The following is a 16,369-nucleotide window of genomic DNA, read 5'->3' as shown; positions in this document are numbered from 1 at the left end:
TCCATGCAGCCTGACAACTCTGCTCCATGTCAACCCTGGCTTGGTGAGAGATGAGGGTGTCCCCGTGGCTGGCAGCCCCTGCCCAACATCCCGTGTCCATGATGGGCCCAGCCTTCCTCCCAGGACAGACTTGGCCTAATGCTGTGACTGACTAGGGATTGGGAGCATGTGCCTTCTCTGGCTCTGGGCTCATGCAATCCCCGTCCCTACAGCAGCTGAGCGATCTTGAGCATGTCACCGCTCTGGACCTGGCTGCTTTTCTTCAAGATGGGAATAATGTTAGAACATATTACCTAGAGCTTCTGTGAATGAAGATCAAGAGTCAAGTGTATAGAATAGTGCTTTGTAAACTGCAAAGTATCATTCCAGTATAAAATGTTGGGTGTCCCCCAGACCCCAGCACAGAACTGAATACAGAGCAGATGGCCATCGAATGACTGTAGAACAGTGGTTCTCAACTGGGAGCTATTTTGCCACTCCAAGGAATATTGGGTGATATCTGGAGACATGTTTGTTTATCACAACTGTGTGGGAGTTGCTATGGCATCTGATTTGTGGACGCCAGAGATGCGGCTAAACATCACACAGCGCACAGTACAGCCCTCACAGCGAAGAATTATCTAGCCCCAAATATCAGTAGTGCTGAGGTTCAGAAGCCTTGCTGAGGTGAATGAAAGTGTGAAATTATACCTGTAGATACAGGTGTGTTTTGTTGTTCCAGAAAGGCAAAGGAGCTATGGCTGGGGAACTGACCATTAAGATACCATGGTAACCAAAAGCAGGAACCACCTGGGGCTAAATGAGATGGCCATGCCCAGGTTTGATTTAAGTTGAAAACATTTTATTTCAATTCTATCCTTGGGAGGCAGCATAAATAATCAGAGAAGATCACAAAGGTCAATGGGGAAGAAAAAAAAGCTAAAGAAGTGTGGGGAGGAGGAGATGAGAGCTGACACTGTCTAGCTGCAGGAGGTGGGGGGTAAGGAGACCCTGCTTTCGCTGGCCAAGAGGGTGGAAGGTTCTTGGAGGAAAAGCCCAAGGGACCAGGGGGTTTTCCCTGCCCTGGTCACCTGAAGGGGCTTAGGGAGCCCTGGCCTCTGTGGATGTCCTGCAGGGTGGCCATGGGAAAAGCAGGTGTGAAGCATAGTGTGTCTAGTAGATTCTAGCGAATGCGAGAGAAGGGTGGACATTTCTTAATTCCCAGGCCATAGCTCATCCCCAAATTGTGACGATTCTGAGAACAGCGTCTACGGACACTGTGGGTAGTGGGAAATGAAGGGAGAAAAGGAGAAACAAAAGAAAACGCGTAGAATGAAATGTGGCGTCTCAAAGAGTCCTGTGACCTCAGGCCACTTCTCAGCTTCCTCATCTGCAAAATGGAGAGAATGCTCCCTACCTCCTGGAGCAGACATGAGACTCAAATGAGATCCTATATGTCAAAGAACTGTGTAAACTTTAAAGTGCTATACCGACGTGAGGGGCTGTGGTCTTTCTACAAGCATAAGGCTGAAAGTGGCTGAGATCATAGTGGCGAGAGACTCACGCAGACCTTCATCCACCCCTCGAAGCCATCAGACCTCTGCTCTGCCTTCCCCAGGGCTGGACTCCACCCTCCTCAGACTCAGCTTCCAAGAAGAAGAGGCCTCATCTCAGAGGGAGTCCCCTTGGGGGAGAGAACAGAGGTGGAGGCCAGCGGGAGGAAGGGGCACTGAGTGTGAGGGGCCTCAGCTGGGCAGTGTGACACATTGGCACTACTGGTGTTGGGCAGACGGTAGAAGTGGCTTCCAGTTGTCATTCTCCACAGATACGTGGGCACTAGTGATGCTCCCACAGGATTGGCATTTTGATGCAACGGGAAGGGCTCTGGCTGGCCTGGGGTCTGGACACTATCCGTCCTGGTCCTGGGTCCACTGTTGACCTGCTGGGTGACTTAGTAAGTCACTTCCCCAGTGCAGCCCTTAGTTCTGTCATTTGTAAAATGGGGACACTATTCCCTACCCTGCCTACCTCACAAATTAAATGGGAAAAGTGTATTGCAAGAGCTTTGAAGAGAATCATGGGAAGGCAAGGGGTCATTATGGCCTTGGCGAGCAATCCTCTTAATTCCCTGAAGACAAGAGAGAAGGGGGAAGAGACAGGAAGGAGCTGGGCTGCTTGCAACCCTTGTCAGGTAAACCTGGCTTCCAGGGCTGTCGAGGGTGGTGGGGGGAGAGGAGGGAGAACAGGTGATGCCTGCCATCCAGCCTTTATGGTGTGGTCCGTTATTGATGCTGAGAGCCCCAGCAGGGGTTGCTGAGATGTCCTGGCAGCAGGCCCCTTTGTAGGGGAAAAGTTCCAGTTCTAATCTACTGAGGTTCTCATCTCCTCCTCTGCTCCGTGGTCCATTGAGGGCACCCCTGAAGGAGTCCATGGTCTTTGCCCAGCAGAGGGGAAGCCGAGGTTCCTGTGGTGCCAGGGAAAGGGGCTGCCAGCAGTGGGTCTCCAGGAAAGGCTGGGACTTTTATTAGCATGAGGTCAAGAGGTCAAAGGTCAGCTTCCAGTTCTTGAGGTGGTAGGTGGGGTCCTCAGGCTATCCCCAGCTCCTGTCCTGGCTCTGTCTCTGGGGTCACGGGACAAGGGAAAGTTAAGGGACAAGTAGAAACAACGGAGAGATCGGCTTAGAAAGCAGCCCCACCAGGGAGCTAACAGTTCTTCGGGCTGTTGCGCAAGTTCTTCAGTTCTAGCTGTAGCTGCCGAATTCTGATGTCCTTCTGGGCCAGCTCCTCTTTCAACCTCCGAATCTCATCCTGCTGCCGGAAGAACATTCGGAGGAGCTGGGTGGAGGAAGAGAGGGGGCCACAGAGGGCCGGGCCAGGAGAGAGCAGGTGAGAAGGTGATTTTCTGAGTGGCTACTCCAACCCCCGCTCTCCCCATAGTAGCCTGTGGCCTCCTCCCCCAGACTTTCCACTGCTCCCCTCACTTCAGTGTCCCAGGTGACTGATGTCACCACAGCTCTCCCTTCTTCAGACACCGCTCATGGTTCCTACTTTCCCCTCTGAGAAAAAAGAAAAGGGACAGACTTGTCCCGGGCCTGATTCAGGGTCACTGACGAAGGGAAGAATTCACACAGGCCAGTTTTCCAAACATTCCAAGTGTACCCTTTTAGAGGTCCAAACCTAATACTTTTGGTTACCATTCTGGATGCAAACCTTTCTAAAATGTTTTGTATCCTTTCTTTAAGGAGGCTCAGGATACAGAATGGAATCCAGCTTTTTTGTTTGGAACTGGGCAGTGATTTATATGCTGGTGTGGCCACAGGCAAAGCACAGGTATCTGACAGACCCTCACTTAGCTGACCCCCTGGATTAACCAGTCTCTCCATGTCTTCTGTAAAACAGACTGACAGAACTTCTGTAAAACAGAAATACCCACAGAACGCTGAGCCCTGGAAGGCAGCGGCTCCTGGAGGACCAACCGCACACACCTGAGTTGAATGTTACCGACAAGCAGTTGGGTTTGACCTCCAACTTCCTGGTGAGTTGCATTTGCTCTTATAATTGCATAATTTAATTAAATATGATATAAACTGATGAAATATGAGTACAAAACATCAGTTGTTTCTATAAAAACTAAGTTGAATGCTTTAGAAAAAGCTTGATAAAGGTGGTGCTAACAATGTTGCTGCTGACTGATATGGGGGTGACAGAACCCCAAAAGATTGGAGAATATCCTACATCTTGATTGTGTGATAGTGGTTACATGACTATTAAAACGTTGACACATTTGTCAAAACTTACAGAACTGTACACCACACACACAAAAAAAATAACTGGGGAAAACTGAAGAAAACTAGGGTCTTGTTTTCAGTTGACTTCACGTTCTTGTTCCATGTAAAAGAAACTGGAAATTGGAGTTAAAATGTGATTTATTTGGGAAAGACATAGCAGATCACAAACAGGAAGTTCCTCAAAAAAATGGTCTTGGTCTTACATCAAAATATTTTGAACGAATGTATATGTTTTAAGTGAAAATTATAAATGGTTTAAAGAATGTATATATCATTTTTATGATTCCCTGCTTTAAATGACATTTAAAAAAATTATCCCACAAACCAGTCCTGGTTTTTTCTGAGGAAGATATACTATTTGTTCTTACATATTCCTATGCTTTCCAAATTATCAAAATTTCTTTGCATAATTTTTTTGTCAGCTTTGGTTTAAAAAAGGCATTATTGAAGTGGAATTCACATACCATAAATTTCACTCATTTTAAGTGTACAGTTCAGTGATTTTTAGCAAAGTTACAGAGTTGTGCAGCCATATGTCTCTTTTCCTGTGTCAAGCTACCGGTTGTCTCTCCACACTTAGACCAATGTGTCTACTATTTACGTCCCTGTTTTCTAATTGGCTGCTTCCAAGCTGCTGTGAAGATTAAAATTGTGGGTACAACCAGCATTAGCAGGCTCTGAGTGAATATATTCCCAATGAGGATAGTGCACAAGCTTTAGTGTAGGGAGATTGTGACATTTATTTTGTCTCCTTAGAGAACCTTTAAAAATTTCCTCCAGGTCTTCAGTTCTGATTCATATAGACAAGTCTGTAGCTAAATGTTATGTGACTTAACTACTATTTAACTCTGTCTTCTCCATAGCTGGTACTAGCACTGAGTTCAGGATCTTGTTATGGCCTATCTGGGTTAGCACAGAAACTCCGGCACCTTTACCTCCTCAGGGTATGCAAACAAAGTTTTTTAATGGAAAACGCCAAATGTGCACAAAAGTAGAAAGAATAGCACCGTGAACCTTCAGGTATTCATCAACCGGCTTCAACAAATGACATGGGTTACTGCTTCTCTTTGATATCTATCTATTCTTGGTATCTACTCCTGCCCACTTCTCCTGCACCACCTTCCTCCGGGATTATTTTGAAGCAAATTCCATTTATCACATGATTTCATTCAGTCCTAAAAATGTGACATCCCTCTATAATGGCACATAAATATATTTTGTAACAATTATCAGTTTACCTGTTAATTTCCCCTTTAAGACGGTATTCACAGTCTTAATTTTATGAATAATAGTAGTAATTGTAAGTTGATGAGACAAGAAGCCTCTGAGATTGCCCTTATGTTATCCCCTCCCTTCAAGAGTGAACTGGACCTAGTAATTTGCTTCAAATGACTAGAACACGGCAGAAGTGATGGGATGTGATTTCCAAGGTTAGGTTACAAAAAGACTGTGCCATCCATCCTGGACACCCTCTCTTCCCCACTCACTCTGAGGGAAGCCAGTTGCCATGTTGTAAGTTGCCCTCTGGAGAGGTCCATGTGGCAAGGACCTAAGGGGGTTGGGGGGCTCTGGCCAATAGTCCATGAGGAACTGAGACTCTCACTCCAACAACCTGTGAGGAAATGAGTTCTGCCAGCAACCACGTGTGTGAACTTTGAAGTAGATAAGCCTTCAGATGTGACTGCCATCCTGGCTGACTGTTTACACCTTCATGCGAGACCTTGAGTCATAGGCACCCACAGAAACTATGAGATAATAAATGTCTGTGGGTTTAAGTCACTAAGTTTTGGAGTATGTTGTTACATGGCAATGGACGGTTAATACAGTTAGCCTCTTTGAGCACTTACTGTGCGACAGGAAGAGTGCTAGATACTTCGGGATTATCTCTTTAATGCTCACAGCATTTCATATCCCCATTTTGCCATGAGGAAATGGACTTAGAGAGGTCAGGAAACTTGTTCAGGCACAGCCAGGAAGTAGGAGAGCCAGGATTCAAATGCAGGTGTGTCCACGCAGCCATCTCTACTTCAGCTGCGTCAAGCCAAGTGCCTGGCACACGGTAGGCTTTCTGTGAGTCCCAGCTGAGCTGAACTGTATAGGCACCAGACATTGAGGGTGTGATTGGAAGAAGCCTTTGGGGGCATGGACAAAGCCCAGCCATGGTAGCCCCTGAATGAGCTGCACCCATTCCAAATGGTACAAAGAGTATTTCCATAAACACTCAACCTCTTCCACAGAAACAGGAAATTGTCAGATCCTGTCACTGCAAGGCCAGGGAGGAAGGCAGTGCTGTAATGCACGCGGCTGGCTTTTCCCTGTGAATCAGGAATTTATATCTCCTGTAGCACCAAATGACAGCGACGTTCTGGAATGGATTCATGAGGCATGTAACTGTGTGGGTTAGTCAATTTGAGGGTTGGGGGAGGGGCATCAATATCCCTATGATATCCCAGCCTCTATTAGAGTCAGAGGCAACAGAAGCCAACAGCAGGCTACTTATGGTATTTGTCACAGAAAGAAAAAGGCCTCAGAATGGAGCTGGCTTAAAGGCCTGAAGCCCATAATTGAAATGTAAAGGTCTCACTCTTCCAGGGCCTGTCAAGGTAGTAGCTTATATTCCTTACCTCATTCTCTGTCCTGGGTGGAACATTTTCTAATAAATCTATCCCATTGACCACAACGCTCTTCTTTTCTTTGATGGGAGCCTTAAATACCATTTTCGACGACTTCTTATAGCCTTCTTTCAAAGACATCAGCACAGGATCTAAGAAAGACAAGGGACATGGTCTCATTGACAATCAATGGACTGTCAAGTGATGGTCTTTCATTACCATGCTTGACAGTTGGCTGAGTGTGAGGGGAAGTTCCAACAGGAGGACATGCAAGAGAAAAGGGCTGGGCCAGATGGAGGCAAAGCTTGCAGACTTATTGCCTCTTCTGTGAGGCCCCCCCCTTCCTCTACCTACCTCGGTTGATGCCTCCCAGCCATTCATCAGGGGTCAGAGCTGGCTCTGTGCCTGGTGTCATTGGGTAAATGTCTTCCTGGTAGGAATCTGACTGCAGTGGGGGGAGCAGAAGAGGGGACAGATGGTGGTGGGGGGGCTGCTGAGAAAAACCCCTGCTCTCCAGTCAGACTTTTCTCCTTGCCGACCTCCATCCATGCTACCGGCTTTCCTGCCTCCACGCCTTTGCACTCACAGTGTCTCCCGCTTGGAATTCCCACCCTGACTTCATTAGCAAGCCAAACTGTCCCATCTTGGAAGGTTCCCCCCACCCCAAATGGAGCCTGAAGGCCCCAGTCCACAGGAAAAGGGCTCCTTCTTCTGAGTTCCTCCAGGCTTACAGTCAGCGGTGAGCAAGCTAGGATTTAAGGCAGGGGGCCCTTGGGAGCCCCGCCCAGCCCCACTCACCCTCCGGGGCACGATCATGGAGATGGGCTCGATCAGGCCCTTGAGAGTCACCAGCTTGTAGAAGCGGAACACCTCGCAGGCCGACACGTCCAGCCCATGCTTGGGCATGACCCCTGTGGACAGTCACATGCGGCTCTGTGGGGTCCCAGGGATCCCCTCCTCAGTGTCCCTCCTCCCTGATGTCCTCGGCCAGGGGAAAGGCCCCAGTGAGGGGCACTAGGTTTGGAGGCAATGACTGACGCAGTGGGCAGCGGGAAGGCGGGGGCTTCTTGAGTCAGTTCTGTGTCTGGGTGGTAAGTTCTCAAATAAGCCCCATGGGCCAGACGTGCCTCACCAAGTCTCATGCTTTAGAACTAGGGCCTTTTAGAACTGGAAGGGGCTGCAGAAATATTGGGATCTAGTCCAGTCTTTGTATAGATGAGACTCCTTGGGGTCAGAAGAGAAGGGGCTTGCCCAAGGTCACAGAGTATTGTCACAGTATAAGCCACAGAGCCCATCACCTTCTGAAATGAACTGGTTTCCCAAAGCTTCTGTATCCCTGGTCCTCAGAGAGAAAAAAGGAAGAAGAAACCTTTCTCCATTGCACCTCCGAAGTTTAAATGCAGCCTGAATGCTGTTCTGTCGTAAATTTTCCAGGACCGAGAGCATCTGCGTGTATTGTACGCGTGTGCACTAGCCACTGAGTCCCTAACGGCTACATCTACTGAACACCTACTGATCGAGCAGCGCAATGTGGTGTTTTGGGGTCCAACAGACCTGGGTTTGAATCCTGGCTTTGCCCCTGTTTCTGGCTGGGAGTCCTTGGGCAATTCACTACCTGTCTGATCTTCAGGTTCCTTGGTTGGTTAGAGGAGGATAGTAGTGGCCCCTCATGAGATGGTCAAGGGATTGAAGGCAAAGATGCTCATTAACTGCCCAGCACGGTGATCAGCACAAATATTAGGTGGGTGCAAAAGTAATTGCAGTTTAAAAGGTTAAAAATAATTGCAAAAGCCGCAATTACTTTTGCACCAACCTAATAACATTAGTTTCTTTATGATGTGAGACTATGAGTTAAGTTTCTACTTCTCTTCAACTAGAATGAAAGGCCACTCTTCCAGATAAGGAAATTCCAGGCGCTGGAGGGAAGTGGTGTAATGGCACTCAAGTGGGATTTGGAGCCAGCACCCTTGGGTTTGAGTTCCAGCCCTGCCACTTAGCAGCTGCGTGATCTGCCTGGGGCGAGTTACTGGGCCACTCTGAAACTTTGAAAGTGCCCAGCTCCTGGTAAATGCTCAGTAGTGGCCACAGGTGAGGAGGACGAGCAGAAAGGCTACCCTTGGTTCCTCCCTCTGCCTCCCCTCCTCCCCAAGTCCTGCTTACTACACATCTCCTGGGTTCACCCTCTTCTCCCCATCATCTTGCCATCCCCTAGTTACCATCCTCTCTTGCCTGGAGGTCCACAATGGCTTCCTAACTGGTCTCTCTGCCTCCCTCCTGCCCTTTCAAAATCCATTGTCCCCAAATCCGCTCTCCCTACAGAAGCCTGGCATGTTCCTAAAACATGCCAGGCTCATTCTTACCATAGGGCCTTTGCACTAACTGTTCTTCCCACTGACATTACTCTTCCCTTTTCCTGCTTTTCAGATCTTAGCTTAAAATGTCACCTCCATAGGCTTGTCCTAACCACCTGATCTAAAATTGCCCCCAGTCACTGACTGTTCTATCACGCTGTTTGATTCTCTGCTTAGAACTTACTACTATCTGATATTTCTTAGTTATTAGTTTATTGTCTGTCTTCCCCTCAGTGGAATGTGAGTGAAGCTATGTTGTGTTTTCTTTATCGCTGTACCCTGGACCTGGTCCGAGGTCTGACATACAGCTGGTGCCCAATAAATGTTTGTTGGACAACAGCATGAAGGAGCAGGACGAACCAGGTGCTCTGACAGATACTTTATACCCTTGCTCTCTAAGCTTCACAATAGCCCTGCAAGGTAGCTTTGATTATCCCCATTTTACAGTTGAGGAAACTGAGATCAGAGGAGTTAAGTATACAGTTGAATTGAAATACAACCTAGGTCGGACTCCAAAGTCCAGGATGCTTTTTTATAATGTCTGATGAAGTGATGACAGTGAGCAAAGCTGGGGTGGCAGAGAGTTGGAGAAGGTGAAGTCAATGAAATGATCGTTAGGACCTCAGGCACAGCTCTGGGCCTCCATTTTGCTGTTGTTCACTGAGGTGGGCTCTTGGGCCCTTCTAATCCTGATGTTGCTGAGGCTGGCCTGCAGGTCCTGGCCATGATACCTGATCCTCAGAGAGAATAAGCCAGACTCAAATTCTAAGGAGAGGTGGGAAAGGAGCCCCTGAAGAGATTCCTTCCACTGGGTGATTCAGGCCCCAAAGGGGGAACTGCTGAATTGTATGCACTGCCAGTGTTAGTTAATAGGAATGAAAATTTTTTGTAAGACGTTAGTGGTAGGAGGGTGTGGGGGGTGAAGAACTTCTCACCCCCACCCTGACTCACTGCACTCCGTCAATCCTGGAATTCTCTCTGGGATTTGCCTGAGAAACTAGTTGCCGAGGAATGCAGTGATGGGGCACCTTGGAACTTCCTCCTGTCCTCTCAGGCAAGGATAGAGCTGCTGCTGAAGCCTGGGGGTCCTGGCTTCTCAGAGGCTTCAGGAAGGGGCTGAATCCTGGGTCTACATCCTGCTCTGACCTTTAGTTACAGAACCACCTCCCCCTGATGTCAGAATATTGGGCTTCAGCCTCCCCATCTGCAAACAGGAATTAAGACACTGTGTGTATCCTCGTGGGCTGCCGATGACCAGAGATGGCGGAGGATGAAAACACCATGGAATGATGAGCCGCTCGAGTGGGCGGTGACAGCGGCTGGAGACCGGCAGGCTGACCTTCAAAGGAGCAGCTCTGTAGGCTCTATTCTGACTTGTCCATGAGCTGGGACCTTCTGAGTCTGCGTTTTCATTTGGGGGGGGCGGTGACCCATGAGCCAAATGTCCAGTCTCTCGTTCTACAGCCTAATCATCACAGCAGCCTCTGGACCCCTTACCTAGGCCTTTCTGCGGGGCTGGGGATCGGAACTCCATGAGGTAACTCAAGTAGGGCTTCTCAGTGCTGATCTCATAGTACCGGATGTTTCCATCTCCCTGGGGGCAAGGAGAGAGAGAGAAGTGAGGAAGACAGAGGGGGAGGGGAGGGCTGAGCAAGCCCTGGTCCAGGGATCTGCTGAAGACAGCCTCTGCTGAGCCTCAGCAGCTGTCAAAGGCCCAGGAGACCTGGCCCCTAGCTCCCCTGGTGTGCCGGCCACAGGGGACTCGCTGTGGGGGGTGGTGGTGGTGGTGTGTGTGTGGAGACACCTTTTCTGATAAACAAGGCCATATTTGTCAGAGATCTGGCAGGTGCCTCAAATATCATTGTTAATCACTGTCCTCCACACTTCCGGCTTTGATCCCTATTCCAATGTAAAACCCTCTCCAATCCTCCTCTGAAGGAATTCTCAGTCATTGACACTTCAGTAAGAATAAGTGTCAGGTTGAGGGTTGGTTTCAGGGGAGGAAGGTGAGGCCCAGGTTGGGTCAGGTGGAGGCCCTAGAGGTTAGGCCAGCTCTTCTTAGCAGGGAAGGGCAGGAGCAGGGGCCCCATGGGGACAGGGGTCTCCCACAGGCTTCCCCAGTCCCTCCTCCATCCTCTGCTACCTTTCCAGCCAGGTAGAGCATGTGGGTGTCAGCATCGTAGAAGGGGAACAGGAGGCCGGAGAGCCCATCAATTTCCTCCTCGATCAGAGGCATGGATAGGTCTTCCTGCAGGGAAGGGGTCGGTATCAGCCTATGTCCAGGCAGGACGGCACCTCACTGTCCCAAACCCTAGCAAAGCCCCCCAGAGCTATCACCCACTTATGTAACCCCTCAGCCTCCCTGCGGCTGACCTGGTCCCAGAGGGCGATCTGTCTCGTGTTCCACCTGGAGACCCCGGTTGTGAGAAGCCTCTTCATGTTCCCCAGGAACACCACCCGGTTCACTCTGTGGTTTTTGCAGTTTGCCTCCTGGTGGAGACAGAGACAGCTGATGAGCCAGGGCCCCGGACACCACGGGCCAGTAGCGGGCTGAATGGTGGCCCCCGGAAGACACATCTGTGTCTTAATTCCTGGAACCTGTGAATGTTTTCTTTCCCCCCTTTCTTCCACCTCCCCCCCCCACCACTCCGGTTCAAGCCGTTGTTTCTCAGTCTAGTTGTGTAGGACACAGCTCCCTGGCCCATGCTGGTATTATGAGCCTTGCGCTTCTCCCAGCTGAGGCAGTCAGTCACCGGTTGGTTAGCTGCTCACAGCAGCTCACGGCAGCTCTCGCCAGCTGCCGGCCACTCACGCTGGCTGCCGGCCACTTATGCCGGCCACCAGCCACTCATGGTGGCACACGGTAGCCCACGGCAGCACACAGCAGCCCGTGGCAGCTCACGCCAACCTCTGGCTGCTCACAGCTGCCCAGCTCCAGGGAGAGCTGTTGTTCACAATCTTAGCTGTAGAGGGCACAGCTCACAGGCCCATGTGGGAATCAAACTGGCGACCTCGGTTTTAGGAGCATGGTGCTCCAACCACCTGAGCCACCAGGCCAGCCCTGAATGTTTTTTTAATTTGGAAAAATGGACTTTGCAGCTGTAATTTTAAGTTAAGGGCCTTGAGATAGGGGGATCCCCTGGATATACAAATGGGCCCTAAATGCCATCACTAGAGTACTTATGAGAGACAGGCAGAGGGGTATTGCACAGACACAGAGAGGCGAAGGTGATGTGACTGTGGGGGCCGAGCCTGGAGTGATGTGCCCAGAAGCCCAGGAAGCCAGCAGCCACCGGAAGCCAGAGGAGGCGAGGAAGGATCCTCCCCTAGAGCCTTTGCAGGGAGCACGGCCCTACCAGCACCTTGACGTCAGGCTTCTGGCTTCCAACTTCCAGAACTGGGAGAGAAGACATTTCTCTTGTTAAACCACCCCGTGTATGGTAATTTGTTATAGCACTCCCCAGGAAAGAATACAGGTGCTGAGGAGCAGTGGAGCAGTGGGTCCAGAAACCAGGCCTCTCTGCCATGTCCCAGAGTGGGTGGGGGACAGGGTAGGGGGAGATAATGTTGGCCAGGCCCGGGCAGGGCCTGCACTGTGCCAGGTGCTCTCAGCAGGGCATATCTTTTAACCCGCACAACAATTCCTGCTGGCAGGAATCACTGAAGGTCAGGAGGACAGGGGACTCATGCTGGGTCACTGATGACGCACTTCACCAGAGGCTCCTACCAACGGGGCTGTCCGCTGCCTCCTCTCCTGAGTTCTGGCTTATGACACTTCATTTTCCTCCTAACACACAATGGCCTTCTGCCAGGATGAGTCAGCATCAGGTAGAAACCAGAGGCTGGTGGAGCAGCGCAAAGACCCAGGCTGGTACTACTTGCTCTAGATTTTAGTTCCAAGTTTTGCAAAAAAGTGTAACCTGGGAGGAGCCCATCACCCGCACTGGGCTCGTGTCCACAGCTGTGAGGTGGAGGTTGGGTTCTCTGCTCTCTAACACCTTTGCTGCTTAGCATGGGCTCTGGGGATCCATCTGGCGGGGTTTGACTTCTAGCTCTTCTGTGACTATGAGATTCAAGTCTCTGACCCTCTCCATGGCTCAGTCTTCCCACGTGTGAAATGGGAAGAGTAACGGTACCAAGCTCAGAGAACTGTCGAGGATTAAATGAGGTAACGATGTGGAGCCCATGGCCCTAGTGCGTGCCACCCAATGAGCTCTAAGTAAATGTCGGTTAATCCTAATGGTGCTAATAGCTAGGGTAAGTATTATTATTTGTAGTAGCAGTAGTGAATGACTTTCTGGCCTCACAATATTGGACTCTGCCCAGATAAACGCCACAAGGTCACCACCAATCCTTTCTTATGTAGGAAGTAAATCTCAAATTTCATCCAAAATTTCCATTCCCATCTAGTGACCAGCATGCAGTAGGTGCTCAAAAAATGTTAACTTTTTTTCGCTCCCAAATGACATCTAATTCCTTCTTCACAGTCAAGAGGAGACTCAAAGACCAAAACTAGAGACTCAAAGACCAAAACTGGAGCTAAGCTCGCCATCAGCCGCCCCATATGGAGCTGTCCCTGAGGCTGGTACCCTGAGCCATTTCTACCAGTCTTGTCTCATGCAGGGGGCTGGGCAGTGAGTCCAAATCCCTTCCTCCTGTGCCCAGCCAACACTCAGGGGTTCATGTGCTGAAGGATGTCACCAGTTCTGTCCCCAGAGCAGGCCCGAAGAATCCCATCTGGGGAAGGGGCGCAGTAGATGAGAAAGGGTGCTAAAGCCCCTTTCCACCAAGGACAAGGCAGGGTTCCTATGAGCCGAGAAGGGCCCAGCACAGGCGGGCTGTTCAACAGAAGTGCAGGCCAGATGCATGAGAGAGGGGACTTGTCACAGGCTTTCCACAGGCCTGGCTGCAAGCTGAGTCCCAAGCCCCTATACCTCCCCTTCCCCTCAGAAAAGTGGGGCTTCACCTGCAGAACGCGGCCAGAGCGGGGCTCGATCACACGCAGCTTCTTGTCCTTGCATGTGGTGGTAAGCAGGCTGCCGTCAGTGTTGAAGGACATGCAGAGGATCACGTCTGAGTGGCAGTCGATCATCTTTACGGGCTCACCCACGTCCAGGTTCCAGATGAGGATCTGAGAGGGCACACATGCAGGAGGTGGGGTCAGCCCTCCTGCTGCTGTCATGGGGCATCTGTCCCGGGTCCACACCTGATGGTCCTGGGAGAGATGCCCAGTGCAGGTTTGGTATGTACTGGGATGCAGGATAGTCTTGTTGAGTTCTGTATCAACGGCTGATGCGTCCCTGTCACACAAATCCACTACTGTCCTTGGGCAGACCCCAATCTCAGCCTGGGTTCAGTTTCTGCTACTAATAAGAAAGATAAATGTTCTTTGCCAGGTTCCAGTGGCTGGCACACCTCTTTTGAGGTCATGCCTTGGGGAGGGTTTGGGACTCTTCTTCCAGCAGCTTTGGTTGCTCCTTTTTCCTATCGGAAGAGTGTGGGCACAGAGTGGGCATTCACCTCCAGTCCATCAGTGCCAGAGAAAGTAGTACAGATGCCTGTAGCCTCTGTGGACCTCAGGAATGATGGGGTACAAAGAAGATGCTCAGTTCTTTAGAATGAATGAATGAATGAATGAATGAATGAGATGATATTGGTTAACATGCTCAGGAAATTAACAGTGTTTTCCCAAAGATACCCTTCTCTCTCCCTCTCTGCTTCCACTGCCCACCGGGATACCCACCTTGTAGTCGTAGCCGGCACTGAACAGGATGTTGTTGGTGGTGGGGTGCCACTCGACCAGCCCTACGCGCCGGCTGTGCCCATGCAGCTCCAGGAGCGCCTCCATCATGTTCCGCTTCAGCCCACCCTCAGGGATCTCCCAGATCCGCACCTGCAGAGGGGATGGGGGGCCGCGGCTGGGTGTGCAGGGCCAGGAGAAGGCTCTCATGGCCTCTTCCTCAGACACCAGGCTTTCTGAGACTTGCTTGGTGAGGAGCCTCCTGGCAAGGCAGGTGGGCAGAGCCCGGCTGAGGCTGAGGGGAGGTTCCAGGGTTTATAGAGAGGAAAGAGGCCGTCTCCTCTCTGCCTTTGGCACGGTTTTCTCCAAGAAGTCTCTGCAAACTTTGGCAACTATTATAATATTTCTGGCATGCTCATATTGTTATGGTCTACTCAGACCCAGAGGTCCACTCATTGATCAGCTTTGAGACAGTGTTGTATTAAAAAGCCTTTCTCTGCTTACCGTCCCACACACCTTTCTAAGACATCTGCCTTCAGCCTCAGCTCCTCTGTGTGTATCATATGGCCTTGTCCTCCACTCTGTCTCCCACCCAGGATGGAAACCCATCTGGGAGGCTGGGAGGCCCAGTCTCTCCTGAGAGATGATGAACTAAGGGGCAGAGACTGATTAAACGCGGGGAGTCTGAGCTGAAAGCATGGGCAGAGCCTGCTGCAGCTGCCATTTCCTGGATGCTGATAGAGAAGCAGAAAAAAATGATCCGCAGAGAGGAGGATGGGACTCCCAGAGAAGCAGAGAAGAGACCATGTGGCCCCAGAGAGAGAGAAACTGGGCAATTTTTCTGAAATTTTTGAATAATCCCCTTGATTATTTACATCAGCCCTGGTGCACTTGTTTCTCAAGACAACAGTCTCTGCAGAGTTTCAACTGTTTCATCTGTAGATGGGGGGAAAAAATCTTTGCCTGGACTGGCCTACAGGCAGAATAAAAGGAGATACGGCTTATAAAAGTTGGTAAACGGTAAAGGGCTCTGAAAACCTAAGGAATTCTAATTTTTGTTCTAATTGTTCTTATTGTCATCATTAATGCTATTTATTATGATCTAACTGGTAGACAGGAAAGAGCACATATGATTATAACTTGGGACACCTTTAAACAAACTTTTTGAAAATCTGAATTCCATCCTTGCTAGTCAGGAGACAAACAGGAAAAACAGCTTTGGGATACCATTTATAATCTTCTAAAATAGCCAACTGGGAAAAAAAAAAAAAAAAGCCAGCGTTGGCAAGGTTATACTGGAACTTGTAGGTTCAATGGGTGTTGGTAGTATTATAAATCAGAGTCACGCTTTTGGAGCAGTTTGGCCACCTTTAGTAGACCATAAAGACATTTATATTATATTCTTTGCCTCAGTAATTTCACTCTTAAAATTCAATATAAACAAAAATTTCTATGCATGAAGATGATCATGATAACACCATCTATACAGAAAATTTAGAAACATTCTAAATGACCAGCATAAGGGGAACAACTTAATACACCGTATCAGTTTGGAATATTGGCCATTCCATTATAATTCTGAAGGTTATGAATAAACACAGAAAGCGTGTTAAAAAAAAGCCAATTACAGGCAGCCTCAAGGAGAGGGGAGCTAAGCTTGGAACTAGAGTTGCTCCAAAGGGAATTCCCTTGACAGGTTTCTCTTCTTGGTGATTTAGAATGAGTATTTCCCATACATGTGTTCCCCAGCAGACACAGCTCTGCACATGCAGACACAGGGGCTTCCCGGTGAGAAGGGCAGGTTCAATCAATACCCTTAGGTATAACATTCTCAGTTTCAAAAACACATTTGAGAAAAAGTTTATAATTAGGGGGCAGTTGAATGTTGTTTCCCCCCCCC

At 49.5% G+C, this 16,369-nt stretch overlaps 1 protein-coding gene across 1 annotated transcript in view; it reads right to left on the bottom strand.

The window, feature by feature from the left end:
- Positions 1–822: 822 nt before the first annotated feature.
- The window catches only part of CORO2B (coronin 2B), a 132,974-nt gene continuing 117,427 nt past the window's right edge, over positions 823–16,369 (bottom strand). Inside the window, exons 4-12 of the mRNA XM_081048321.1 lie at positions 14,473–14,622; positions 13,696–13,860; positions 11,103–11,219; positions 10,873–10,977; positions 10,227–10,323; positions 7,177–7,289; positions 6,733–6,823; positions 6,391–6,530; positions 823–2,813 (exon numbers count right to left, since the gene is read on the bottom strand). Coding sequence (XP_080904447.1) covers positions 2,682–2,813; positions 6,391–6,530; positions 6,733–6,823; positions 7,177–7,289; positions 10,227–10,323; positions 10,873–10,977; positions 11,103–11,219; positions 13,696–13,860; positions 14,473–14,622 — 1,110 coding nt within the window. The 3' untranslated portion in view covers positions 823–2,681. The remainder of the gene's footprint in view (positions 2,814–6,390; positions 6,531–6,732; positions 6,824–7,176; positions 7,290–10,226; positions 10,324–10,872; positions 10,978–11,102; positions 11,220–13,695; positions 13,861–14,472; positions 14,623–16,369) is intronic.

The sequence above is a fragment of the Rhinolophus hipposideros genome, assembly GCF_964194185.1.
Source record: "Rhinolophus hipposideros genome assembly, chromosome: 5".
Taxonomy (NCBI): domain Eukaryota; kingdom Metazoa; phylum Chordata; class Mammalia; order Chiroptera; family Rhinolophidae; genus Rhinolophus; species Rhinolophus hipposideros.
The sequence above is the reverse complement of the archived record's forward strand: the minus strand, read 5'-3'. Positions and strand labels throughout refer to the sequence as shown.